Source organism: Tamandua tetradactyla, chromosome 17, assembly GCF_023851605.1.
Source record: "Tamandua tetradactyla isolate mTamTet1 chromosome 17, mTamTet1.pri, whole genome shotgun sequence".
In the NCBI taxonomy this organism is placed as follows: Eukaryota; Metazoa; Chordata; class Mammalia; order Pilosa; family Myrmecophagidae; genus Tamandua; species Tamandua tetradactyla.
This window is the reverse complement of record NC_135343.1, coordinates 73,906,501-73,932,952: the sequence shown is the minus strand read 5'-3', so window position 1 is coordinate 73,932,952 and position 26,452 is coordinate 73,906,501. Positions and strand designations below refer to the sequence as shown.

Here is a 26,452-nt window from a genome sequence, read left to right as displayed (position 1 = left end):
CTCCTGCCATGACCCCCAGGAGCAAGTACCTTAGTCCCCGCTAAGTCAACCGACCAACCCTCATGCAAGGAAAGGCCTTCCCAACTATCTGAAACAGAAGCTCTGAGTACCATTTTTAAACAAGTGAAATAAAAATGTGGGAACCACAACTTTTGGGCAGGGTATCATACTTGGGTACAGAAGGCATCAAGTCTTCAGGACTCCCCCTCGCCAACCACAGCTGCCTATAGGCCTCGGCTTCATGCAAACTTGCTTTAATGCTCAGCTGCTGCCATCAATTCTAAATAATTCCAAACAAGGAGCCCCGTGTTTCATTTTACACTAGACCCTGCAAATTCTATGCCCAATCCTAATTACAAATATTCCCCAGAAGCCCTAGAAGAGACATGGACAAGGCACCAAAGAAGCAGGTTTGCAGTCTGTGTCTGATATGTGTTAAGCAGAGGGATTAATGTGGGCTGAATCAAAACGTGTGAGAATCCAACTCACAACAAAATGTACACCAGAAAAGTACATCATCTACAGGACCAGGCCAAAACTCGTTCCCAATAGGTTGGAAATAAAGTATTTTGGGACTTTTTGTAACACTGTGACATCTACTATAGCAGCTTCCATACACACAGAAATGTTATCCTGCTGATCCAGTTCATGGAACAGAAGGCATTTCAAGTAATTAAGCATATTTGGGCTGAGGGCAGTGTCTGATACCGTCCTCACAGCCCACAGTGGGGGTGGGGGGCAGGGAGGGTTGGTATGTGCATGACTTTAATATTTCTCCCCCTGCCGAAAATAAAAATATATACATTTCTCCCAGCAAATCATAGTAAATATCTTCATTATTTCCTTCTCAACAGAGCCAATCTCCCCAAATTTCTAGCAAAATCAGCACAAGTGCCTCTCCATACCTCAACAAACACAGATTTAAGAAAAAAAAATCCCTGAGTGGGTAGAGAAAAAAAAAACATACAATTTCAGTCTCTTCTCGGTAAGAGGTTTTCTGTTACTTCTCAGACGCCCACTTTACAACTGAGGATCAATTTAATTCCTTTTATCAGAAACAAATGTGCTCATCCCAGCTTCACTCGCACACGGGGGTTTAGAGCATGTTTTCAGACGTTTGCTTTGCTCTCTTGAAAATCTGCCTCAACTGCTATGTTCCACTCTACTGGGAACAGGGTTTCAGACCGAAGTTTTGCAATGAATATCTGCCCCTGAAGACGTGCCTCCAAGGACTCCAACTCAGTCACGTGACATCAGTGACCTTCTGCTTTCCGTGATACCTTTAACAGTGCAATTTTCATTCCAGAGCCTAAAATTAAACCGAAGGAGTCCAAGGCTTCTATTTGTCTGATTTTGAGGCAAGGGGATCACACGCTGACATCTACTTTTCAAGTCTGAAAGACAAAGTGCTATTTTCTCTAAGTAACGCAACACTTGAGAGGCAACCATTTAGAAGACTGATGCAACACGCCTCCCGCCAGGCACAGAGAGAACAACAGACGACACCCCAGAAGCCCCCTCAAGCATGCCCACTCCAGCTGGAACCACTTAATTGAATTTCCAATGATGAGCTGGGTGCCCCACTCTCCAATCCATGAAACGCTAACTCTTTATTAAATGATGTCATTTAAAGGGAATGATCATCCCGGCAGCCTTAAAGATAAATCTGATAATGCGCAATGTAAATAATAAAAGGCAAAAATCTAATTTTCACGCAGTGAACTTTCAAACACTCCGCTGTTTCCACTAAAATTACTTTCGTTCTGAGCACTTCGATGCCACTATAGGCACAGGTTTCTGTAATGCAGTTATCATGCCCTCGTTCTTAACTTGAGATATGAGCCCGAAATTATTCACTCAGTTCACTTTCCATGTCCGGGAACAAAAAGAATTATTGCACAATAATTTTAATTTTAAAATAAAAGGATTTGCCAAACACATGAGGGAAAGTGCAGGCCACCCCACACGCATCCCCTGCAGCTATTAAGATGTAACACAACAACAAAGAATGGGGGAAAATAGCCACTTCCCATCACGGAGCTGCCTGTCACCTCTGACAATGGACAACCCGGCAGATGACAGCTTTGTAATCATGTGATACGAAGACGCTCAACACTTTTCCTATAAAGGAATATAAATCCAGACAATGAATCTCACTCCCTCCAAAACAGGACCAAGAGAGAAAAATCAGGCTCCATATTCATCAAGCCACTGAAAAGAGACTGCTGATGAGAAGAATTATCAAAGTAGCAATAATTTCCTGTTGGGAAATTTAAATAATCAGCTAGGTATGAAAAATATGCTCATTCTGGGTTTCAGACCAATTTCTCAGCATGCCTTTTATAAGCCCTTCAGGCTCTTATTACATTAAGTGCAAAACAAACAAAAAAATGCCTGCCGTCGTTTGCAGATTCTATCACGATGACAATTCAGCAATCGGAGGAAAGCTCACGTTGCCTACAAGCCTTAGGAGGGGACATTATTTAGTTAGAAATCTACAAGAGCCATGAAGGGGATGCTAAAGCATCAGAATCTTTACTATGGCAGCAGGAGTAACCTAAAACTTTAGACGTGCACTGTTCAATAGGGGTGTCACTTGCCACACAGGGCCACTGAGCCCTTGCATGGGGCCAGTCTGAATTGAGATGTGCAGTAAGTATAAATTTCACATTGGGTCCCTGACTTAGTATGGAAGAAAGAATGCAAAACATCTTGTTTATAATTATAGTAGTAATATGTTGACATGATCATATTTTAGATATCCTGCATTAAACCAAATATTTTATTAAAATTAATTCCACCTGTTTCTTTATACCTTTTTAAATGTGATTACCAGAAAATTTTAAATTCCATGTGGCTCATATCATATTTCTAGTGGATAGTGCTGCTTTAGATTACGAAACTAAGAATGCAAACCATCAAAAGGCGTTATTTGAAGACACGTTTTATAGCTTTCTGTAAATGCTTTTGACACATGAAGGCACAGTCTTCTGGGGGTGGGGGGGCGAAGAAAGTCTGTATAAATGTGGAGCCCCGTAGAGGGTTCAAGGGCAGCTCAGCAGTAGAATTCTTGCCTGCCATGCAGGAGACCCGGGTTCGATTCCCACTCCATGCACTTCCCAAAAAACAAACAAGCAAAAATTCAACAAATGGTACTGCAATAATGGGATACTCACATGGAAAAAGAATGAAATGTGACCCCACCATGCAACATATAAAAAAAAAAAAATGTGGAGCTCCACAAACATCTTGGGCTGATTTTATACTCAATCCAGAGGGAAGGAGACCAGATGACAGGGAGAGAGGCCACCATATGAGAAAGCCTTGCACATGCACATAGCTTTGACATTTCACGACATCCTGGACCATTACACACACACACACACACACGCTGTGACCATTATATTTGTGAGTCAGGAACTCTCCAACATAAGCAAAAACCCAAGGACCACACCCCTGCACCCCCGCCCACATACCCACTGGTTACAGGTACATCCAGGGTCCTATTGGTATCTGTCTATTGAGGTTATCTTTAAAAGTTTTTGCCCTGCACTGCATTCCATAAGAAGGGTCAACTTTTTGTTTTCAGGATTTCCTAGAAATGAAAGAGGTAGAATCTTCCTTTTCCCATCCCTTCCCTATCAGCTTCCTGAAATAAGGAGTCTCTTTCTATGCTCTTTATGTCCCCAGAACTCTCATGGAGCATCTTTATCCAAACAACAGTTTTTTAGTTTTTTCAGTTACAATACAGTAAAAACAAGCACAAAATAGTCTCATTTTCCCCCAGATTGGGCAGCTGGTAAGGACGAAGTAACATGAGCTTTGAGGTGGTCAGGCCTGAATTCCAACCCCAACCTGAAACTCAGTTTCTCCTCTGTACAATGAGGCTGCCAGTTCCAATCCTACAGAGGCATGGAGCAGAGGTCAAGAGCACGCAGGGAAGAGCCCATCTCCCAGGACTCAAATCCCAACACCAGCTTGTGTGACACGCTCCTTTCTCTGGGCCTCACTTTCCCCATCAGTAAAATGGAGATAATCATGATACCTATGAATACCTCTTCTATTGAGTTGCTACAAGAACTGAGTTAATGAGTTGAATTAATTGCTTTTATAAAGAATGAATGAACTGATGAGCAGAGTGGTCATTGGCTTACAGATAAAATGGCTCTAATTGCCACCAGGGTTACAGACTAAAATCCCTAGCAGAGCCTTACACCGCCTGCCTCCACCTTCCCATCCAGCCTCATTTCAAGCTGGTCTCACTGTCCTTTCCTTTCAGCTCCTCATGTGCTCTAAGCACCTCAGGGCTCCAGGCCTCCGTACCTGCTGTTCCCTCTGCCTGGAACACTCCCTTCTTCCCTCTCCACCAGGCCAAGTCCTACTCATTCTTCCAGGGGCACATTTGGAAGGATTCTCCAGGGGGTTGCTCTTGCAGCTCCCTACACTTTTTTGCAAGCTTTCTCGACTTTGCAATATTTTCTCGACTTCCACTAACTTTCCTGGGTCTTACATGGTTTAGGCCAGAGCTGCTCAAGCTTGCCCATAGCACCATCTGGGGAACTCAGAAAATCCCACTGCCCATGCTGCACCTAGACAAATCACATCAGGACCAGACTTCAGGACTTGTTAAAGCTCTTGAGTGATTTCAACATGCAGCCAAGGTTTAGAACCACTGGCTTAATAAAGGAACAGAGCCACAGTATTTTAAAAGATGATCTCAGGGCAGGCCACGGTGCCTCAGTGGCAGAGTTCCCGCCTGCCATGATGGAGACCGAGTTTGATTTCTGGTGCCTGCCCATGCAAAAAAAAAAAAAAAAAAAAAAACCTCAGTCTTCCAATAGGATTTTTAAAAAATCGCCTGCAGACTTGCAAAGAGAACTCACTGATATTTTTAATGTAAATAAAGTCCCATTAGAGTACAAAAAAAAAACATGCATTACAGAGCATCTCCACTGTGTCTAAAATTTTTCAGCTATCACTCTCTTCACAGTCTTATATTAGAGTTCTCTAGAGAAACAGAACCAACAAGAGAGATCTGTAAATATGAGATTTATAAAGGTGTCTCACACAGCTGTGGGAAGGGGAGAGTCCAATATCTGTAGGGCAGGCTGTGAAGCTGGTGGCTTCGATGAAGGGTCTGGATGAATTCCACAGGAGAGGCTCACTGGCTAAAGAAGCAGTAAAAGAGTCTCTCTTCCTCCTTAAAAGCCTTCAACTGATGGGATTATCTTGCTGGTGGGAGACACATCCTTAGTCGATCACAGATGCAATGAGCCTCAGAGGGAATCAATTGACTGATGACTTAATACACCAGCCTTCCCTTTATCAACCAGCCATGAAATGTCTTTGCAGCAATGGTGAGGCCAGTGCTTGCCTGACCGGACAACTGAGCATATCACCTTGGCCAAGCTGACACAAGAACCCAACCAGCACCCAGAGCATCTCTACAGGGTCTAAAAAAATTTTTTTTCTTTTTCTCGCATGGGCAGGCACCAGGAATCGAACCTGGGTCTTCGGTATGGCAGGCGAGAATTCTGCCACTGAGCCACCGTCGCGTCACCCTGGGTCTAAAATTCTTCATCGACCGTCACTTGCTAACTGGAACGCCGGCTCCACCAGGTCAGTGCTTCATCTTAATCTATGTGACGCCATCAGTGCCAACAGCAGGGTCCACAGGCAGGGCTGGATAAACGCGTGCTGAATGACCGGCTGCTGAGGTGGCACGCCACCTCCACCAGACCCGGCGCAGGACAGGGCTTCACTCGCCAAGCCCAGATCCAGAAATAGGCTGTGTAAGTGTGGAACAAATGAATTCTCCCCTTGGCTTCTCCTCTCTCTCTGCTTCCACCTCCCTGGGCTCCTGGCGGGCTGGCTGTCCTCTCCCTCTGGGAGGGAATCCTGTACCTTCACGTGAAGCCACGAGTATGTGGTTTGTGAGATGCTGTGGTAACCTTTGAGATGAAAAGAGGTTTAGAAGTGCAAATGACTATCCATATGAATATTAATGGCGATATCATTAGTAACTGGAAGTTGTTTCTGCCAGACACTTGACTCTTGATTAAAAGGAGTGAAGTGGTGCAGCTTTAAGCCAAACCAAAGAGACTTTGTAGCTCTGAGCCAAGGGATCTACTGAAGACCAGGTCATGGCGGGGGCAGAGAATTTCCTCAATTTTGAATAAACTCAGGTGAGTGACCACAACGCAGCCCAAGGACTTCTCTTGCATCTTCCTTTCCCCACAAGGTCACTCACAACTCATCCTCTGTTCACTAGAATGTAAGTTCCACAAGGGCAAGAGACTGCTCGGTTCACGGCCCTATCCACAGAGCTCAGAACAGTCTCTGGCCTGCATGAGCTGTTCAGTCAAAGTTTTCTGAATGAATGAAGGAACAAATGAATGAATGACAGAAGGGAGGGAGAAGATCAGAGGGATTCAGACTTGAAAGCGACAAAGTACAAAAGAACTCCTAAAGCCTGCCTCGGTTTTGTCTACTCCACAGAGAATAAAAAAAATAGTACTTCTTTTGTGTTCAAATCACCAATCAGAAATGTTCTACAAGCTGTGAATTCACCTAAAATACTTTTTTAAACCACTATAGCTGCTGTCACTACAAATATTTGAGACTTAAAAGGACACCAGCTGTCCTACCAAACAAGCAGACCGTCTATAAACCAAGTCTTAGTAGCTTCGTGATTCAAATACGCCATATTATTTTCCGCCCCTTCAGGCATGAATGTACTTTCAGCATTAGAAATTATCCTTTTCACATTTTCAAATGCTCTGGTTTCTGCCTGACTAATGCCATCCTTAATTATACATAATCGCGTATTTCACTGTGATCTAATGGGGGCATATTACTCATCAAAATGGCACCAGTCAGCAATAATATTCCCCAGAGTCAATTACACAAAGCTTCTTCAATCTTCAAAAGTACCAGCTTGCATGTGCAGGAATTCGTACACAGTCTGAGCTATAACATCTTATAAATTTGTCCAGAAAGAAAAAAAAAACTAGATGATAAGAAATCCTCATCATAACGGTTTTCTAGTGAGCGCTTGAATAACGACGATAATACCTATTGATGGCACGCCGAGCATTCGCTGGGTGCACTTGCCTGCCGAACCCCACCACTCACACTGTACAGTTGGCTTCATGATGGCACATCACCGAACAGAAAATGGAGATTCTGGAAGGTAAGCAATTTGCTCAAGCCCTACAGTGGGCAGGGGGTACTCCAGCTGAGGGCCCCCGGAAGCTGTGCTCTTCCCATGACAACACACAGCTTCCCATGACACAAAACCAGAAGATACACATAAAAAGAGTTGGCTATGAAGCAAGTCACTCACCTTGTGACTTGAATCCTGTGGTCATCGCTTGACCATCTGTCAGATGACCTTTTATCCTTATAGGATATAGCTTGAGGGGATAAGTGATCTTAAGCAAATAAATCTAAAGATCAACAGAAATCCACTAGTGCTCAAAGTTTTCATTCCAAAGGATGAACTGCCAATATAATTCATTATTATAAATGTGTTGATAACTGAGCACAAAACATGGTAGGTACAGAGCGAAAGTTGAATGGGTCAAATGGGTGGTCTCAGTCTCAAATTCTGGGCATTTTATGTAAACAACTGATCATTAACTTTGGAATACTTCCAAGAGAAACTCAAATTACTAAATCAAGTGGTTTAAGACCTGGAGGCAGGAAATATATAACTAGTTAGGTCACTCGATGGGCAATTAACAAATAAATCATTTTTGAAAGAACTGGAAATCAATGACGAGTTATGAGACCTCGATATGTTCCTCTTGAATAATTTACAAGGCATCTTTTTTTTTGGACCATTTACAGTACTGTGTTTAGTATTCCATTTAGTGCTGCAGGATAATTCACTCAAGTGTTGGCTTCTTATCAGATCTGTTGACCAAGCAGCAGATGGAACATAATATATACACACAGATATAGTGTATCTTTATTGCACAAACAGTGCACTAAAGTTCCTATTAAACAACTATCCTTCATTTGGCCCTAGTTATAGCAAGGCTCCCTGACAATGCAAGAGATCCAATACTTGAACACAAAAGCTTTCAGTGGTTCTGCAAATGTGTTCCCTGATAGAGTGCTGCAATGTCCCCCCTATGTTATTTCTTTCTAGCAAACCTCTCATCAGCAACTAATGGTTGTAATTCCAAGAAACAAATATTTTGGCCATGTCTTCCAGGCACCTCTAGGAAGCTGTTAGCCAACACCTCTCCACTTTGGACCAAAGAAAAGACGCATTTTTGACTCACACCAAAGTCAACCAAGAGAGAAAAGAAGAAATATAGATGAAACACAGAGGGAAAAGAATTTATTTAAATGGGTGAAACCAGAGTAGCTCTGAGGCGAGAAGGAACCTTTGCTTAAGAAAAAGGCTTGAGAGACCACTCAGATTGTAAACTAAGGTCTGTGGGAAGGTTCTAGGAGAAAAGATTACTGCAAGGTCTGAGTTTGGGAAGAGTTTACTTGGACAACTTTGAGAAGCAGATAAAAGAATATGGAAGGAGTGGAGAGGAGGGGTGGCCGGGAAGAAGGGCTCCACGAGCACCAAAGCAGGGGGGCCCAGGGACATACGGGCCAGTGGGGGCTGTCACAGGACTTTTAAGCATAAGGCATGGTCTGCTGTGCTGTCACTTGAAGCCCCTCCACTGCTTCTAAACTTCAGCAAAGGTCACTGACTTTTTTGAATATTTTCAGGATAATATTCGGCAGGACGGGAAGAATTGACCTTCCATAGCAGCTGAGACTCTGAGCCATTGGAGCTGGAGGAAAATGTAAAGGTCCCCAAGAACTCCCTGACAGACTGGACAAAGGGAACGGAGTGCTGGGTCTACCACTGCACTAGGAAAGGCTATCAGCAGATTTCACTTGCATCTCAAAAGGATCTCAACCCCACCTGAACTTGGCTTACACCACAAAGTTCCTGTCAAGAAACACAGCGACCTGTCTGAGTGCTTAGGACAGAGCTGATTGATTTAAGGACAAAAGCAGGTGGGTGCTCTGGAGAACTCTGCCTTCTCTGAGCTCCCCCGACCCAGCACCTCTGTGCTGGCACCTTCTGGCTAAGGATGCTGCAGGTTTGCCTCCTGAGTGGGCCTCTGCCTGGGACACCCTTTCCCAGGGGCTGGTTAACATGAGTGTGGGGGATGCCAGCGGTGGGGATGTCAAAGGTAGAAACAGATAAAAAGAACAACCAGAACAGACTCACAGTTCTTACCAGACATAATACGAACTTTATTTTACCTTCAACACCTTAAAATGTCTGGGCACGGGGACTTTATAAAAAGTATATTCATGGGCAGTGCGATGGTGGCGCAGTGGCAGAGTTCTCACCTGCCAAGCCGGAGACCCGGGTTCCATTCCCAATGCTTGCGCATGCGGAAAAAAAAAAGGTATATCCACGACCTGGAGGGAGGAGAACTGCAAAAAGACAGCCAGGTGCAGACCCGATGCAGCCCCATGCTTGCCCTTCCCTTCCCTGCCCTCCTCAGGGTGGCAGCTCTGACTCTGCAGGGGGAGTCACACCCCTGCCAGCAGCCACGTGCTCAAGGAGACTCAGTGCTTGGAATGGTCAGGCCTGGGCAGCGAGGAGGGGAGACGGTCTTCAGACGGGGGGCTGTCAGCTCTGAAAAAGAGACAAGAAAGTGAAACACCCTGTCTTCTGCTGACCACAGCACCGACTTCCCTGGAGACCTCCTGACATGGGGTCAATGCAAAAATACTCAGCAGAAACCGGTTAGCTGCACCGAGGGAGTGATGTTTTTATTGTTACTTTTTTCCAAGTGAGGATGCCACCTACTCTTGCCAGTTTACTCCAGCAATGCTTCGGGGCCCTTTACTGACTGAAACCCACTGGCCTGACCCTTAATCTGACTCCAAGAACAGCCAGCACTACGCTCCCAATCAATGTTAGCCCCAATAATAGCAGTCAGGATTATTACGATGCCCATTATACTAAGTATTATTATGACAAAAATCAAGGTTCAAGTATAATGATATAACAGCCCCGTGACCATCACGTGCCCCACATGTGGGCCCCCCGCCATGGGTCAGCATTCCCCGCACCCCCACCAGGACCACTGGCGCCTCTCCCTTCTTTGTCCCCCACGCCAGGTCACGCTCCGCAGCCAGGCGGCCACCTCCTGAGTCCCTGACACTTCGCTATACCAGCCACATACCGCGTCTGTCAGCATCACAATTGTCCCTTTAAAAAATGACATTCTTGAACATTTCTCAACCTGACAATTTTTCTGGCTTAAGTTAAGAGAGTGAAAGCATTCCCCAAGTGACAGCCACCCCTTCCCGCATTTACTGACAAAAGCATGACGTTTCCTTCACTCAAACCATCCCCGATCATTTGTCAGTAAGGAAGGGCAAACACCACCTATGAGAAAATAAACCTCAGGATGCCATACACGCCATTAACCTGATGTCATCAGGGCAACTCCGAAATAAATAGCCCCTCGGGAGTCACTGAGGCAGAGGCAGCTCATCGCAGAGATGAGCCTGCGAACGGGACGAGTCGACTGAGCAAGTCACATCTGCAAATCTCCCTTCAAGAAACTTCACTGTAGCTACAGCACAGACTGCTAAATTCATCTTCAAAGAGCGGACGTGTGGCTGCCAGGACCTGGCCGGCGTCATTTCTACCACACCCACATCTGCAGGGGGACTGGAGGCTAGTGAGAGAGGCCCCGGTGTGGGCCACAGCTACACGACACAAACACTTTATTCCACGTTTGGGGAGATGATTCCACAATTTTTTCCTATTCACATCAGCAGAGTAAGCGTATTCCAGAGTAGGAATACGAGATAAAAAATGTACCACAAACAATCATGTGTTCCTTAGAGGAACACCAGTGGAAAGGGTCTGGGAGAGGGAAGGGGACGGCTGACCTAGGAATGTAAAGATTCTTCTGGCCACAAAGTGACCAGAGTGGGGAAGGCACCTGGAGTGTGAGGCCAGTGAGGACCAGACCTTAGAGGAAAAAACACCCCTAGCAGGGCCCCAGCTTTCCCACCAAGAGCAGCAGGGGCCGCTGGGGATGCCCCTCAAATGGTGGCCAACAGAGTGGGGGGCCCAGGGCCTCAGGCGGGGAGGCTGGAGCAAAAGACCAAAGGACTCACTGGCCAGGAACACACCCAGCAGGTCCTACAGAGCTCCTGAGAAAGGCTTGGCAGGGGCCGGGCTGGTGGAAGTGACAAGCCAGGGAAAGTCGCATCCTCCATGCACGTCTTCTGGTGAGTCTGGAAGAAGTCCATGCGACCTGAGGAGCACTGCACGAGGGAAGGCAGCCAGCTGGGCTCCTGGGGAGGCGAGGCCTTGGTGGGCACCCCCCACGGGCCAGGAAGAATACCCAGCCTTGGAGACCTGACACTGGGACTTGTCCATTCAATCCAAAGTTGGAGGTCTCTGCCAATGAGATCAACACAGGCCGGTGGGGAAATCACAAAGAGAATGTACTAATCTACCAAAGGGAGGTCTGGACATCCATCACAGGGCAGCCTGGTCTGCACAGAGGGAGATGAGCGCAGCCACCTACCTCGAGGAATATTTTAATGCAGGTCTTGCTGAGGCTCAGTTGACTGGTCTGTGCAGCACTCCTCATGGCCAGCAGTGGCTGCTCTACACCCTGCTTTCCTACCCTGCTCCTGCCTTCGGCAGACACCCAGTATCAGCCACGAAGCTACGGACTCTCCCCTGAATCTAGGAAACGAATATTTTGCATGAGCTGCTGAACTAAGAAGCTTAACTCTTCTCTCAAGTTTTGCCGTTGCCCCAAGTATTACCTGCCCTTCCTGGGACATGTGTCTTAATTGACAACAGATGTCATGAAATAGAAACGTATGATCTGATGTGAGCCTTAGGCTGCCTCTGCAAAGAAAAGACCAGGCAGGTTATGGTTGGCCTGGGCACCTGGGCACCTGGGCACCTGCAGAAGGAGACAAGTACAAAACGCCGCCATAGCTCTCCCAGCCCTTCTCTGGGCGCACGTTCCCTCCGTGCGGTGAGGGAGGAATGCGCAATGTGTCCACGAACTGAATAATTTTAACCACTAGGAAAGGGGACGAAAAGGAAGAGGAACTGAGGCAAGACGACGAACTGTTGCCTCTGGGAAGCCAGCTCATCCAAACTTTAAAGGACCAACAACGCAGTAATTGTCAGGAACACACACAGCTCGCAGAAGGGATTACTGAAGAAAGAACACTGAAAACAGCTGGAGGAAATAAAAATGGAATGAGAAACCAGTAACGGAATCATTATGCAAAAGCAAAGGCCAGGCAAAGAGAAGAGTTCAGGTGGGCTGAGCTCTCGGCTGACAGCTTTTCATCCTGGCGGAGCCGACCGGGCCCTGGATCACGAAGTTTGGGTTCCGGGGGTAGCGGGGACCCTTCAATATGGACAACACAGACTGCCCTACACCAGGAGCCACCCAACTCCCCAGCCACTCCCCTCAAAGCACGGGGCGCAGATGGGCATCCGAAGCCCCCCTTTGCCACGCAGAGCCCTGCCCCATGGGCTGGCTGCCAGGGCCATTCAGTCCATAAAAGCCTCAGCTGGACAGCCCGCGGTCACAGAAGAGAGGGCTTCTAAGCTGAGGTGGGTTATGGCCTTTCAATCAGTAAGTGGAAAAGCGGTACAGTAGGGGCCAGACTGCCAGGCGGATGCTGGACGCCTAAAGCGACACGTTGATGAGTTTGGGGAAACAGAGGAAATGTTATAATTAATTCCAGCCCCATTTCACAGCCTGCTCACTGATTCTGCGTAGGGTGCATTCCTTTGCTGAAAGGAGAAAAAAAGAAAATTCTATTTCAGACAACACCGAAATAAAAAAAAAAGAAAGAAAGAAATTGCTGAAGTTTGGGGAACAGAGAAAATGAATATAGTTGGTAAAGGCACCATAAGCAGAATTATGGGCCACAAAGGACAAATGAAATATGGGGAAGTGACGGAATGCCGCAGCTATCGGCGGCAGAGGGAAGTATAGCCGCACACATCAGCTCGCAGCCTTCAGAAAAACAGACCCCACGAGGAGGCTGGAGGGCCCGAGGCAGGGAAGGATACCTGCCCTGGGTTTAAATGGGAAACTCTCTGTTGGGTGAGTACTCTTCACCCAAATCCTGTCATCTGAGTTATGTGGGCATGGCTCCAATGTTTTATGAGTCACTGTCCCTGGGCACCACTCGCTCTCATTAGAGCAGCTGTATTTGAGACACAGCCTACAACCCGCCTGAAAATGCAGTGCCACACAGGTTAAATACTGAGGCGACTGTCCCTTTAGATCCTGGTCCCCCACCATTCCAAGCCAGACATGTCAGACTGCCAGTGAATGGGCACACTGACAAATGAATGAACCGCAATCCTTTGTTTAACAGGCTGCTTTGATAGTTACCAGGTGCCTCCCTCCACTGTTGGGTTCAATTCCAGGGGTGCAGTACACTGCAGAACTCACCAGCAGTCCCCTCAGCTGGACATCAGGGGCAACAAGTCCAGTAACACTGCCATTACAGGGCGCATGCCAAAGCCTGATGTATAGACCTCTGACACCCGAGAAACCGTGGGTCCGGTTCTCCATTCAAGAGGTTACGAACCATTCCTAAATCCATGCAATCTTATTTTTAAGGTTAATGAGGCAACTCGGTTTTGACATAGGGTTTTTGCCCCTGTGCAGCCAGCGATACAAATTCAGCCATGTGGGGCACAAGAGAACAGCAACCCAGTAACAGAGGGGGAGAGCCTTCCTTTCGGAATGTGACGGTTAATCAACATCTATTTTTAAGGCTACATGTGTTTATGGCCTTTCAATCAGTAAGTGGAAAAGCGGTACAGTAGGGGCCAGACCTACTACAAACTTAGTGTAGACAATCATTGCTAGTGACAATATCAACATATGGGCATCAAGAACTTAGTAGAAATATGTTAGTTTCATTGGTTATCTTTTAATTTAGTACAAGTTAGGTGCCTGGCACCATACTTGATGTCCTGCATGCATCATCTCTTACAAAAGCATCTGACTCTAAGCGATCCTTTCGGCCATACTCGGGAAAGGGGAAAATCAAGTTATAATTTTTAAGTTACATGCAATTTAGTGTGATTATAAAGAGTTAAGGAATCCAGTGGTTTATCCATAAATAGTAATGACGTGGGTACATTTCAGTAAATAATACAAGCTGGCATAGCTGAATTAGGTATCTCCTTCCCAGACTCTGCAGTAGGCCTGGCATGTTATAACCCATCACCACACTCGAGCTCATTTTTTTCATATCTCTTATCACCATGTATCATGGCATATTTATTTGTTATTTGGTTACAGCGCCCCTGGAGTTGTAAGCTCCAGGAAGGCAAGGACCATTGCTGGTTCCTTCAACCAGTATTCATCCCAGGACCCAGCATAGCGCCTGGAATACGGTGAGCCATCAAACACTCGTGGACTGAAATAATTATTAACACCACTCATTACAGGTCAGAAACTTCTAAAGCAGCACTCAGAGGAGGGCATCCTGACACCTCTACAGCCTTAGCACCCTTAAAGGGCCACCATTCTTTCTGCAAAACAGCGGCCACATCCTGGGAACAGCAGAGACTATGAGTTCTTTGACAAGTCAAACTCTCAGGTCTTCATTTCTTCCACACACAAAATGGAAATCCCACCGCCCTATCCCTTCATGCTTTTTAGAAATCACTATATGAGAAATAAGCACATATGTAAGTTCCTCGCATTCATCAGAGCAAAGACGCCCCATACCTACTAGACGAGAAGAAGGTGACGCTGTCCATGAACTTGGCATTTGTCTATCATGTCCTGCTAACATGGGCCTCTGCAGAGCTTTTCTAAACCTAGTTAAGACCACGTGTGAGCACAACAAGCTTTAAAGGAATTGTTGCAGAATTCTTTGACCTTTCAAATCTAACAGCACCATTGAAAGGTAAAGCTACACAAAATCAAGGAATGAGTCTTTGGGGGGAAAAAAAGCAGTTGTTGATTAAGGTTATGAGTATCTAACAAGATTATTTAACCTTCAAGCATTTATTGAAAAGTCCTGTGCCTCCCTGTCTTCTCTTCTTTCTCTCAAATATCTCTGTGTTCATCATACAGCAACAAATAAAATATAACCTTTCGTTAGTGTGCCTTAGGTCTTAAATGACAAACCCAAATAGTTTTCACCTAAGGTACTGCTGATGCTGGAAGCTGACCTACAAAAATCAAGAGAAGCTTCAAAAAATGTGCTGTACACATTTGATCTCTATTGCTTCTGACTACAACAGTAATACCTTTTTCTTTCCTGATAAAGTGGCACTTAGAGACCCTCTTCTCAAGAATTAGCAAAAGGCAGATGCCTTCTCTGAAAGACACTGCCCATGCCCACGGGACCAAGCCTCCGGAAAGTGGTGCATCCAAGGAAATAAAAAATTGAGGACAAGTTTTCTTTGGAAGCATCCAACTATCGAAGGGGTGCTCCCCACCATTTTCATTCTCCACCATTAAGTATAAAAGACATAAAAAGTTGAAATAAGAAGTCCTCATTTGAAAAATCAAGACCCTGAGAAAAGCAACTGTAAGAGGTGAGAACCCACTGCAAAACGAGCGAGCCCAAAAATCACATCGATGCCACTTTTTCTTTTTAGAAACTCCTGAAAGATAAACATAAAAATAAAAAGATGTGTACAAAAATATCTCTGTTTTTCTCTACCACATTTCTGATCACTAACATAATTTTACCCTAAGTTTCACCAGCACCTACTGCAATGCCTGGTACAGAGTGGGCACTCAGCTCAAATATTTGTTTAATGAAGCAGAAGGGAGAAATGCATAAATATCCTATTTCTTGAACATGTATGAAAAATTCTCACTGCGGATCCCTGGTTTTTCCTGGATGTATCCTTCCCATCAGAACACTATTCGAGAATTCCCTCTCCAATTCTTCACGCTCTCAGCTCCAACACATTACATCTGCGCCTTGCACTGGCATGTTTTTAAATTCTCTTGCCACTCTTATTTACCTGAATTCCTACAGCACATACCAACTCCCATAAACTCACACCTTCATGTGAGCATCTCACACACACACACACATACATCTCGTTATGTAGAAATCCAAATCTCATATCTTCGTGTTTGCAGATAACCCTCGTATCAGTTAACAATATAAATACATGTGGCAGAAGAGAGAAATAACCAACAGAAGCAATTCTTCTCAGAAACTCTTCCAAGACTCCCAAAGGACTGCTGTATCTAAATATTCATAAGCCATAGAGTGCTAAATTGGAGCTTAAAAAAGAAAGCAACACTTGTGGGTAGAATTCAAATCGGGCCACTACTTCATATACTTTTTAAATTCTCATCTGACTCAGTGAGAAAAGGGAGCCCCACATTATGGTTTGGTGGTATGATTTTGACACCATTCACTGCTACCCACACCTCAGCTTGCCACCCTATTCTTCTAAGGTTAATTAAAATTCCAGTTGAACACACATCGAGTGTGTATTTCTAATTCATCAAATCTGAGTATCTCCAAAGCAGTGCAAATCTGATAAAAATGACCTTGGGCCCTCTTTGAGTGGTACTACAAAGAATATTTCCCCCCAATGCTGGTGTGTTGATTCAAAAATGTACCTCTAAAATGATTGTGTTAACTAAAAAAATCAGAGGTTAAATGCAGATTGCACTTATATACACACTTGAAACAACTGCGTAATTAAGACTCAGTCTGTCATGCTCCAATGAGCAAGCAAGGCTCTCAAAAGTCGAATGAGAAAACAATTGGATCTAATTCTGCTCAACTCAATCACACCATGAGGACACTAATTCCTGGCAGTTGTAGACAAGCTACTGTGTCATATAGATTAAGGTGGTAGGTTTAGTATCTCAGGAAAGCTTGTCAATCAGCTGTATTAGCAACTGGGCAGAATTATTCTCCTCTCCTGCCTTTTGTAAAGAAGATTACAGTTCAGACTTTTTTTTTTTTTTACTTTAATGAACTCTGTGAGGCTTAGAAGCACTGCCTCTGATATCAAAGATAAAACTTGGAATCAATTTAAAAGGAGAAATAGATTCAAGTAACCACTCATCTTAGACGGCCATTAGTTTGAATCTAAAAGCAAAGCATGGGATCACGTGCTTTGTGACACATCACACACACAAACACACACATCTATTCACATGCATCCCCTTAATTTAGGGCATTTATATTCAATAATTCACCAACAGGAAGGTGGCCCTGTGAGGTATGCCTCATTGATGATAAACAGGCTTTGAGATTTTGGATTAGTAATTGGTACTGAAATGGTAGGCAATTTATGCCAGGCACTGTATACACATACATACATATATATGTTCTTGATCTAATTTATCCATTAAAGTAGATTCAATCCCAAAATCACTGAAAAGAAGGTTCAGAATAGGTAAACCCAAGAGCACCCATTGAGGATGTAAGGAAGTGAGGAAGTATACCTCAGCTCCCAAACACCAGGACACCCTTGTCCAGCCATCCAGTCCCTCCCTCTTACTCCTTCCTCACAGGACCCCACTCTGGCCTGGCATCCACCTGGTCTGCTGGCCAAGTGTGTCTCAGGGAGGTGGGCAGGACCTCAGCCCCATAAGGGAAACCAATCCTTTGTCCCATGTCCCATGTCCCACGCTCCTTGCCCAGCTGCCATTGGTTTATGTGCAGTATGTGGTACAAAGCAAGCCGGGCAGAGGCAAGGGGAAGTATGCTTGAGGGTTGCCAAGTTGAGGCTTATTCACCAACGTGGAGAGACCCACCGGAAGGAACACTCCTTTCTCTGCTTCTGGGTATTGTCATGGGAACATGATGCCTGAAGCCACCACCACTCTCTTCAGATCAAATGGGTGAAACTGAAGATGAGACCCAATGCTGTGGTGGGGCAGGAAGATGGAGTGGCTCTGGTTCCCTGATAATAAAATGGACAACCCTGAATTAGCCATCCCATGGCCACTCTAACTCTAAACTGCATACCCTGCAGTACTTATTTGAAATAATTCTCTCCTTACTGCTTCCATCATTTGCAAAGGGCTTGCTGTTATTAGCCACCAAAGATAAAACTAGTGCCAATGCTCTTTCCTCTAGACATGTTCACAGTGCCTGCCAATCGCATGGGGAATCAACAGCATGAATTTATAAGATGGCAGCCTCAAACAAAAGGGCACAGTGAATCTAAGAGGTCAGTGCTACTTATGTTTGGGACCTTGGTTTCTAAGTAACCAGGTTTCTAATTCTAGTTCATTGTAGAGTAAGAGGGTCCCTCTTGCCATGAAGCCAGTTAGCCAATCAATCCAAAGTTCATTGTTCAGATAAAACCTTCTTAATTGTGTGCCCTTTAGCAAAGACATCTCAGAGTCTCAGCTTCCACCCATGTAACTACTTTCTTCACTAAGTTTTACTAAAGAATAAATAAGAGACATTTAAATCACTTAGTTCAATATCTGGCACATAGTAGCCACTCAATAAATGCTAACTTCAGTTTATTCACTAACCGGCTACAAACTGAAATACAAGATTGTCTGTAAGTCTTCATGGTCCAGTTGCCACACCAGGGGGACATTCTGAGTTCAGTTCATTGAAAAGGACTTGAGTGTGGCTCATCTGTCACCAAAGCGCTGGTGTTTGAGCCTTGTAGTCATGGTTACCAACCATCAACCAGCGGCCTGTCGTCTTGGGAGCTGTCTGATTTTTTTCTGAAGCCCTCCAGGCGCTGGACCTCTTCTTTTGGAGTCCTCATTACATCCAACACCCAACAACAACAATAAAATCCCAATTATACAGCCTAGCAGAATAGAAAGGGGGGAAGAATGGAGTCTGAGGATACACCCTGATGTCATTACTTCTTAGCTCTCTGACTCTGCAGTGTGTATTCATTTCTCTGGGTCTCAAAATAGCAATCACATCACTCACTTTGCAGGTCTATGTGAACATTTCATAAGCACTCACTTCGCAGGCTGATTGTGAACCTCTCATAAGACAATATATGTCAAAGTGCATCAAAGCACCCATCCAGCAATGGTAGGTACTCAGTAATTGTTAAACAGAAAAACCTCAGATAGACACTGTCCAACTGTCAATGACTAAAGAACACATTACTTTGCCTCTAGATAGTACAGACACTCTAAACTGGCTTCCACCTAACTGATCAGCAGGACTTACCAACACACTGTTTCCTCTGTAAAAGAACCTAGTCCCTTCCTGCTCCCAACACACACACAGTGCAGGAGGCCAGCAGGCTGCTGCTATTTGGCCACTCCCGCCACGTGAGTCCTACGTTTACCAGGAATTAGTTCTCTTCATTCTCAGCCATCCTTATGCAGCTTGCACTTACAATGGTGAATATATCGTTAAACTAAAAATGACATAAAGCAAAGAAATATGAGTGCAAATGAATGTCACTCTTTGGAAAACCAAGGTCACTGCTTAGGAAAGGCTAAATGAAGGCAGATTGCTTTAAAATTGTCAAATAAGGTGCAAACAAGAACATAAAACTTTGGAGGGGAGGATTAATTAAAATCTAGAAAGAGGCTCCACTCAGAATCCTTTGCAAGTCTCTTAGTTCTCAGGCCACTGAAAGAAACAAATAGAAAATCATAAATGATGGTTGTGGTTTACGTTAGAAAGACAATTCGGGACTCTACCCAGCAGCCCACTGTGCCAGTTTGAAGCTATGACGTGCCTCAGAAAAGCCATGCTTTAATCCTGACTCAGTCGTGGGGGGGGCAGGTGTTTCTTTTAATTCTCGTTCAATTTTGTAGGGTGGAAACTTTCAATTAGATTATCTCCACAGAGATGTGACACTCCCAGTTGCGGGTGTGACCTTTTGATTAAATGGAGCTGTGACTCCACCCATTCAAAGTGGGTCTTGATTAGTTTACTGGAGTCCTTCAAAAAGGAGAAAAATTTTGAAGAACCCCCAAATGCAGACACAGATGTTTGGAAATGCAGATGCAGATGCTTGGAGAACAGCTGCTTCAGAGCTGACAGAAACATGGATGTTTGGAGATGCTTGGAGGCTGACAGAGAGAGCAGATGCCTAGACACAGGCAGAGCCCAGCAGACATCGCCATGTGCCTTCCCATGAGACGCTAAGCAAGTTGTGTCCAGGAGGAGCTAAGTGTAGGCCCACAGATGCTTAGAGAAGAAACCACAGGAAATAGAGGCTGAAAGCAACAGAGCCCAGGAGCAAGGGACCAACAGATGCCAGCCACAGGCCTTCCCAGCTGACAGAGGTATTCTGGACAGCATCAGCCTTTCTTGAGTGAAGGTAACCTCTTTTTGGTGCCTTAATTTGGACATTCTCATAGCCTTAGAACTGTAAAGTTGTAACATAATAATTCCCTTTTTAAAAGCTATTCTATTTCTGGTAAAGTGACAGCTTTAACAAACTAGTATACCCATCCTCAAAGAAAAGTCTTAGCCCCATATCAAAAATGGGTGAATGTATAAACATAAATATGTGCATTTGTAAAATAACATAACGAATATAGATACCACTTATATGATTCTCCAATTTATCTGACTTTTTCCATTACTGGGTCCCAGTCACACTGGCTAAGAGAGTCAGAAAAAATGTCAAGTGGATCCAATTTAAACATATCCTGCTGTACTTCAAGGTACACAATAGAGACATATTAAGCAGCTGTAATGTTTAAGTTTTATATCATTAAAGGCATTGCCCAAGATTTCTATAGCATTTTTAACTTGTGAAAACAGCCCTTCTCTTAATTTCACAGAGCTCTGGATTTATGCCAATCAGTTCCCACAGGCCCCTCCTGAGAACAGAGCTGAAAATAACCAGGGGCTCAGAATGCTTTCCATTCCATCATGTCTGCTCAATGCCCACCTGTTTTGTACACTTAGAATGATGTCTGGCACAGCGTGGGTTCATAATAAATACTAGATATGCCCAAATATAAGAAAAGGTCTTTCCCCAAAAAATCATTCAGAAAAAAATTAGAATTGCCTTATGTTTCAGTCCTTATTACATCTTTTATTCTAAAAACCACTCTTTCAGTTACTCCACTGGAACCACAAAACCTTTTTAGAAAAGCATATTGCCCCGAAACACCTTGATTTGTGCTGGTTTGGACTGTTTGTAGGGGTCACCTTGGAAAATTGTAAAAACAAAAGATAGCAAGTTAGGCTAAGACATTTAGCACACACGCAACATTCTCCAGGTTTGACCTCATAATTTCAATTGCTGGACATTTTAACACAGGACTTTCACAAGATCATTTTAGGAAGCTGCACATAATGACAAGTATTTGCTAACAGGGCAAATGAAAAGTCTTAATAATAGACAGTGGGTACTTGTAACTTTGTATAAAATTTCCAAGGTCAACATCATTAACTGATTGAAAAAAAATGCCTTATCTCAAATGGCTCAAGTGAAAATAAAGCTGAGAGGCTCACAACCAGGCTGGGTCACACCAGGTAACTCTGGTGATAGCTAAAAGCCTGATGGAAAAAGACGTAAATGAAGAGTTTGGGGAAAAAAATGTTTCATGAACGACAAGTGGAAACACATAGAAGTTAATACAATATGCGTTCCAAACATCCAAATGCAACTAAATCAATAAAGCAAACAATCTCAGCAGATATATATCTACACACCCGGATCTACACATATCAACGTAGGGTTTCTCCCAATGAAATGGCTGAGTCCATGCCAAACGATGCTATAGTAAGGCCCCTCCAGATAACACAGTGGCCCAAAAGGTAGTCTGAGGACCTTCTCATTGTATTCTATTTAAGGTTGTTTGATATTCAGGTATATATAGAATTTTGCTGAATGATGAAATTGCCACCTACTGAACACCATGCAATAACAGTCATCAAAGGAATCAAAGCAATTCCAGTGGGCACAAAGTATCAAATGCCTGCTTGGAAGTAGTTTTCAGCTGAAGTTTTTGCCTGCCAAACTTATAGGTTTGCTTAATGATCCACACTCCATTATAACCCCTCACCCACTCCTCAAAATGAAGATGCCCTAGGAACCTAAAAGCTATTACTTCTGAGTGACTGAGGGGACATCTTCTGACCATTAGAAACTAGTAGATGAAAATCTAGATGGTATTACAAACCCCAACTCCACCACTTCTTCTGCAATTGATCAAAGCAAATTGAACCTCCTAGAACCCAAATCTAGTCCCTCTTAGGCAGGCTTTTGAAGAAAGGACTGAGGGCTACACTTATGTAATAAAGCGCAAAGCGAAATAAAACATGTTCCAAAATTTCCCTGAAACACAGAAAGGCATAACCATAGTCTGATAATTTACATGTGCCCATAAAGAAAGTGAAACAAAATTTATCAAATCTACTCAACAAAAAAAATTAATTTTCTGCTGCAAAACATCACTTAAAGTTAAAAGCTGTATTTAACACCTTTGCTGAGCTCTATGGAAGGCTGCAAATGCCACAGAATTCCAGGAGCTGCCTCAAGGCTGCGGCCTTTTCCATTTCAGAAGTTACCGTCTAACCTCCTAGTCAAGCACAATTCCCATAAAGTGAACTGGGATGGTGTCTGTGAAAACTGCCAACAAAACGTCCCAGCATTTTACTAGAAGCATAGTTCCAAAAATCATATAATTCTTGAAGCAGGAGGAGGGAACCTGCTTATTCTGCAAGCAAAGACCTTTAATTACAATACCTTAGGTAAACCCAGGAAGGAAAATCTTGAAAATCTGTGACAAGAGTACACAGCAGAATTTAATTGCGATTAAAACCAAAGTAAAACTATTTAATTCTCCTTTGGCAGTGGGCTCAATCATGAATACTCCTCGACTGGACCCAATGTCCATTCTTCCTGATCCATGAGGAAAACCGAGTTTGGCAAAATATGACATTTAACTCTGAAGTTCAACATTCAAGGACTTAATTTTCTCAATACACTGGATAAGGTAGCCCTAAGTAATTCAGACACTAGCATTTTCCCAGCATTTCATTCTTACACATGTTATCTATGTTTTATGCATCATCAATTTCTTAGACAGGCAAAATCGAGGAATAAGGTTGTGTTTCTAAAATAAATAATTCCAATATATTAACCATGTATTTTTAAAGCCATTAATCAGACATTTCTCCAGAGGTTTCTCACATAAACAAGCATCCCATGGGCTAAATCCTCTTCCCCAAAACGTCCCCAGGGTGGCAAAAGGCACATAATGCCAAGTTCTAATAAGTTTTAAAACCAAATCACTGAAGCCCTCAAGAGAAGGTCTTTTGATTAAAACAGAAGCAGTGAACGCTGTGCAATGTAGTTGCACAAAAAGGAAAACCCAAACTAAGGACTCAGGTGGGAATGCAACCCTTGCCCCATTAAGAGCCAAGGAGAGGACTTTGTCTTCCTGACAAGAAGGACTTGGCTAAAACTCTCCTCAAGCCTGCGGGTTGCCTCCTTGCCTCCCGCTAAAGGGAGTGTGCACTTTGCTCTCTTCCAATCGCCAGCCACACACTTCACTTTGCCCTCTTGGGGAAACACAAGCAGGCAGGAGTCCCGCCAGCTTCCCACTACCTGGAAATACCCAGCACCAACTTCAGCCCCAGGTGGGCCAAAGAGACACCCCAGGATGTGCAGACAGAGGGCGAGTCTGGGGTGCAGGGTTAGAAGACAATTTCTGAGGTGTGGGAGGGAGGAGCAAAATTAAAGAGGCGGGTAAGGAAGCACAGCCCAGGAATTAGGACGAGCACTGGGACAGGGAGCAGTGCCCAGCCCACAGGAGGACGGGATGCTGGCACATGGCCCCTCGACCAGATGCCCATGAAAAGCCAGTGCAGGAGGTGGGAGAAGGAATTCCGGGGCGGGAGGTGTGTGTGTACTGGGGGTAGGGAGGCTGAACAGCGGGTGATGAGAATAAGAAGTTCAGAAGCGATGGGGCTGTAGAGGGTGGGCGGGAGCGTGGAAGTGTCCAAGAGTTCAGAAGTGGGAATGGAACGGGGCCACTCGCGCAGTCACTGCAGTGAAACGAAGTTGGAGAGAAAAGACCAAGGCGAAGGAGCCAAGGAGGGGGGCACCCTGTGGTCTCCTTCGTCCCTCATCACCGCCTCCCCCCATAACCGCGCATACACACACACGCGCGCGCGTACACACACACACACACACACACACACACACACACACACACACACACACACACCATGGTGCTGCGCCGCGCGGGGCAGTTACCCACCTTTGCCACAGGCGCGCTCCTGCCGGCAGCCGCCAGTTCCCGCAGGCTGGCGGTGGCACTGCCCGCCGCCCCGCCGGTGCCCGCCGCGGCCGCCGGGAGGAAGACCGGGGACCCGGGGCCGCTGCCGGCCGCGCCTCCACCACCGCCCCCTAGCGCGGGGGCCGCGCCGGGGCAGGGGCGCGCGGTCGGGCTCCCGCCGTTGCTGCTGCTGCCGCTGCCGCTGCCGCCCGCACGGGGCCTCTGGCGGATGCCGTCCAGCAGGCGCACCAGCAGGATGTTGGCGGGCAGCTCGTCCACGCCACAGCCCACCAGGATGCGGCACTCCGGGCAGCGCAGCTCGTGCCGCGAGCACACGATGCTCTCCAGGCAGCGGCGGCAGAAGGTGTGCTGACACGGCAGCACTTTGGCCGTGGTGTCCAGGCGCTCCAGGCAGACGGAGCACTCCAGCAGGTCCAGCAGCGACGACTCGTCCATCTCCTCGCCCGCCGCGGCCGTGGCCGCCGCCCGCCGCCGCCGCCGCTCGCCGGGCCTCTCGTCGTCGCCCTCGCTCTGCGCAGCAGCTGCGGCCGCCTTGGACGCGCACAGCCAGGACGCTCCGAGAAGCATGGAGAAGGCGCCGCCGGCGGCGGCCGCGCGCGCAGCTGCCCTAGGTCTTGGGGCTGAAACGGGGCCTGCCGCGGGCAGCAGACATCAGGACAGCGGCCCTTGCAGCCGCCGAGGAGCCGGGCCCCGCTGCAACTTCATTCACCCCCGGGCGGCCGATCGGGGAATGGCGGGGGGGTGGGGGAGAGTGGGTCGCGAGAGAGGCGGAGGCTGCAGGGAAGCGGGCGGGCTGCCCGGCTCCTTCCCGGAGCCCCCGGCACGACTACCGCGCGATCCTCCCAACGCTGGCTGAGCGGTGAAAAAGTGGCGCACCGCCTGGCCTGCTTCACGAGGACCCCGAGTTCCGCGCCGTTTCCAGCCAACTCCTGCCCAGCCTCGAGCCCGAAGCAGCCCTTCTGCGCCGGGCGCCCCCCGGGGCTCCCCCGCTACACCTGTCCGGCCCCGCGCATCTGTCCCGGGCCGGCGCCCTGGGAGTCGGCCGGGCGCCACTCTCAGCAGGCTCTGGACTCCACGCTGCCGCTGCCCGCTGCAGGGAGCCCCGCGGCAGGAAGTGAGCAGAGCGGCGGGCCGGGTCCCAGGGGAGGCTTGGACGCGACGCGCGCGCTCCTTCCCGGCGCTGGCCAACCGCACCGCCCCCGCGGCGCCTCCATGCGCCCCCGGGCCTGCCCGCCAGTCGCTGCGGCCGCGCCGGGGTCGACCAGACCCTTCCTCTTCTTCAGCCGCAAGGAAGGGCACAGCTCATCAAGGCGGCGTGGAGGTCACGGTGACTGCGGGAGGCCCGGGACGTGGGGGCGTGCGGCGGGGTGGGCGCAGGAAAAGGAGGCGCCGCGCCCTCGCGAAGTCCCTTCGCCTCGGCTGGGTGAAGGCGATGGGCCCTGCCCCTCTGAGATAATCCTCCAGGGCTCCTCCGAAAAGGTGGGCTCCCAACTCCGATCGTTCTCTGCCCGCACCGGCTCTGCCCTCTTCCCTTCCGGGCGCCCCAAGTCCTTCCTACAGTTTTCACCAAGCCTCAAGGACAGCTGTTTTCCCCCGAGGTTGCCACCAAGGAAAGTTTGATCTGCGTTATCCCGATTCCCTTCCTCGCCGGCGGCGGAGAGCAGTTTGGGGGCACAGCCCACGCCCGGGCATCCTGCCCCGACGACTCCCTGGAGCGCCCCGAATCTCTCCTTTTCACCCGACCCACAGAAATGACAGCCCCGGAGATGAGCGTGATGTTGCGGAAACGCCCCCCGGCGAGGCGGGAGGGGAAGGACGTCGAAAGTGCGCGGGGGCGATGCGGCCGTGAGCGCCCCCGGGGCCAGCGCCCGCTCCTCGGGGCTGCAGTCCAGCGATCCCGGGGGAATCACGGGTCCGAGGCTGGCGCCAAAGCAAACACCCTCTGGCCGGCCGGACGGCCTCACGCCGCGGCACTCTTCCCCGCACGGTGGCGAGGGTCCCTGGCGTGCTCTGCCGCGTAGACCCTCTCCTCCTGCTCCAATTCGGATTCAGGAGGCGCAGAGACCGGGCTGTCAGCGCTCTCCTTCCCGACCCCAAGGCTTCTGAGGGCGTCAGAGCAACGGAAATACGTACGGGAGGAACTCGAGGCTGGGAAGTTTGGGCGGTTTGCGGGGAGCGTCAGCCGAGCGATTCCCTGC

At 47.0% G+C, this 26,452-nt stretch overlaps 1 protein-coding gene across 1 annotated transcript in view; it reads right to left on the bottom strand.

Moving 5' to 3' along the window:
• Window positions 1–25,416, bottom strand: part of SH3RF3 (SH3 domain containing ring finger 3) — a 401,913-nt gene extending 376,497 nt beyond the window's left edge. Inside the window, exon 1 of the mRNA XM_077134952.1 lies at window positions 24,216–25,416. Within this exon, the coding sequence (XP_076991067.1) occupies window positions 24,216–24,821 (606 nt within the window). The 5' untranslated portion in view covers window positions 24,822–25,416. The remainder of the gene's footprint in view (window positions 1–24,215) is intronic.
• Window positions 25,417–26,452: the final 1,036 nt, after the last annotated feature.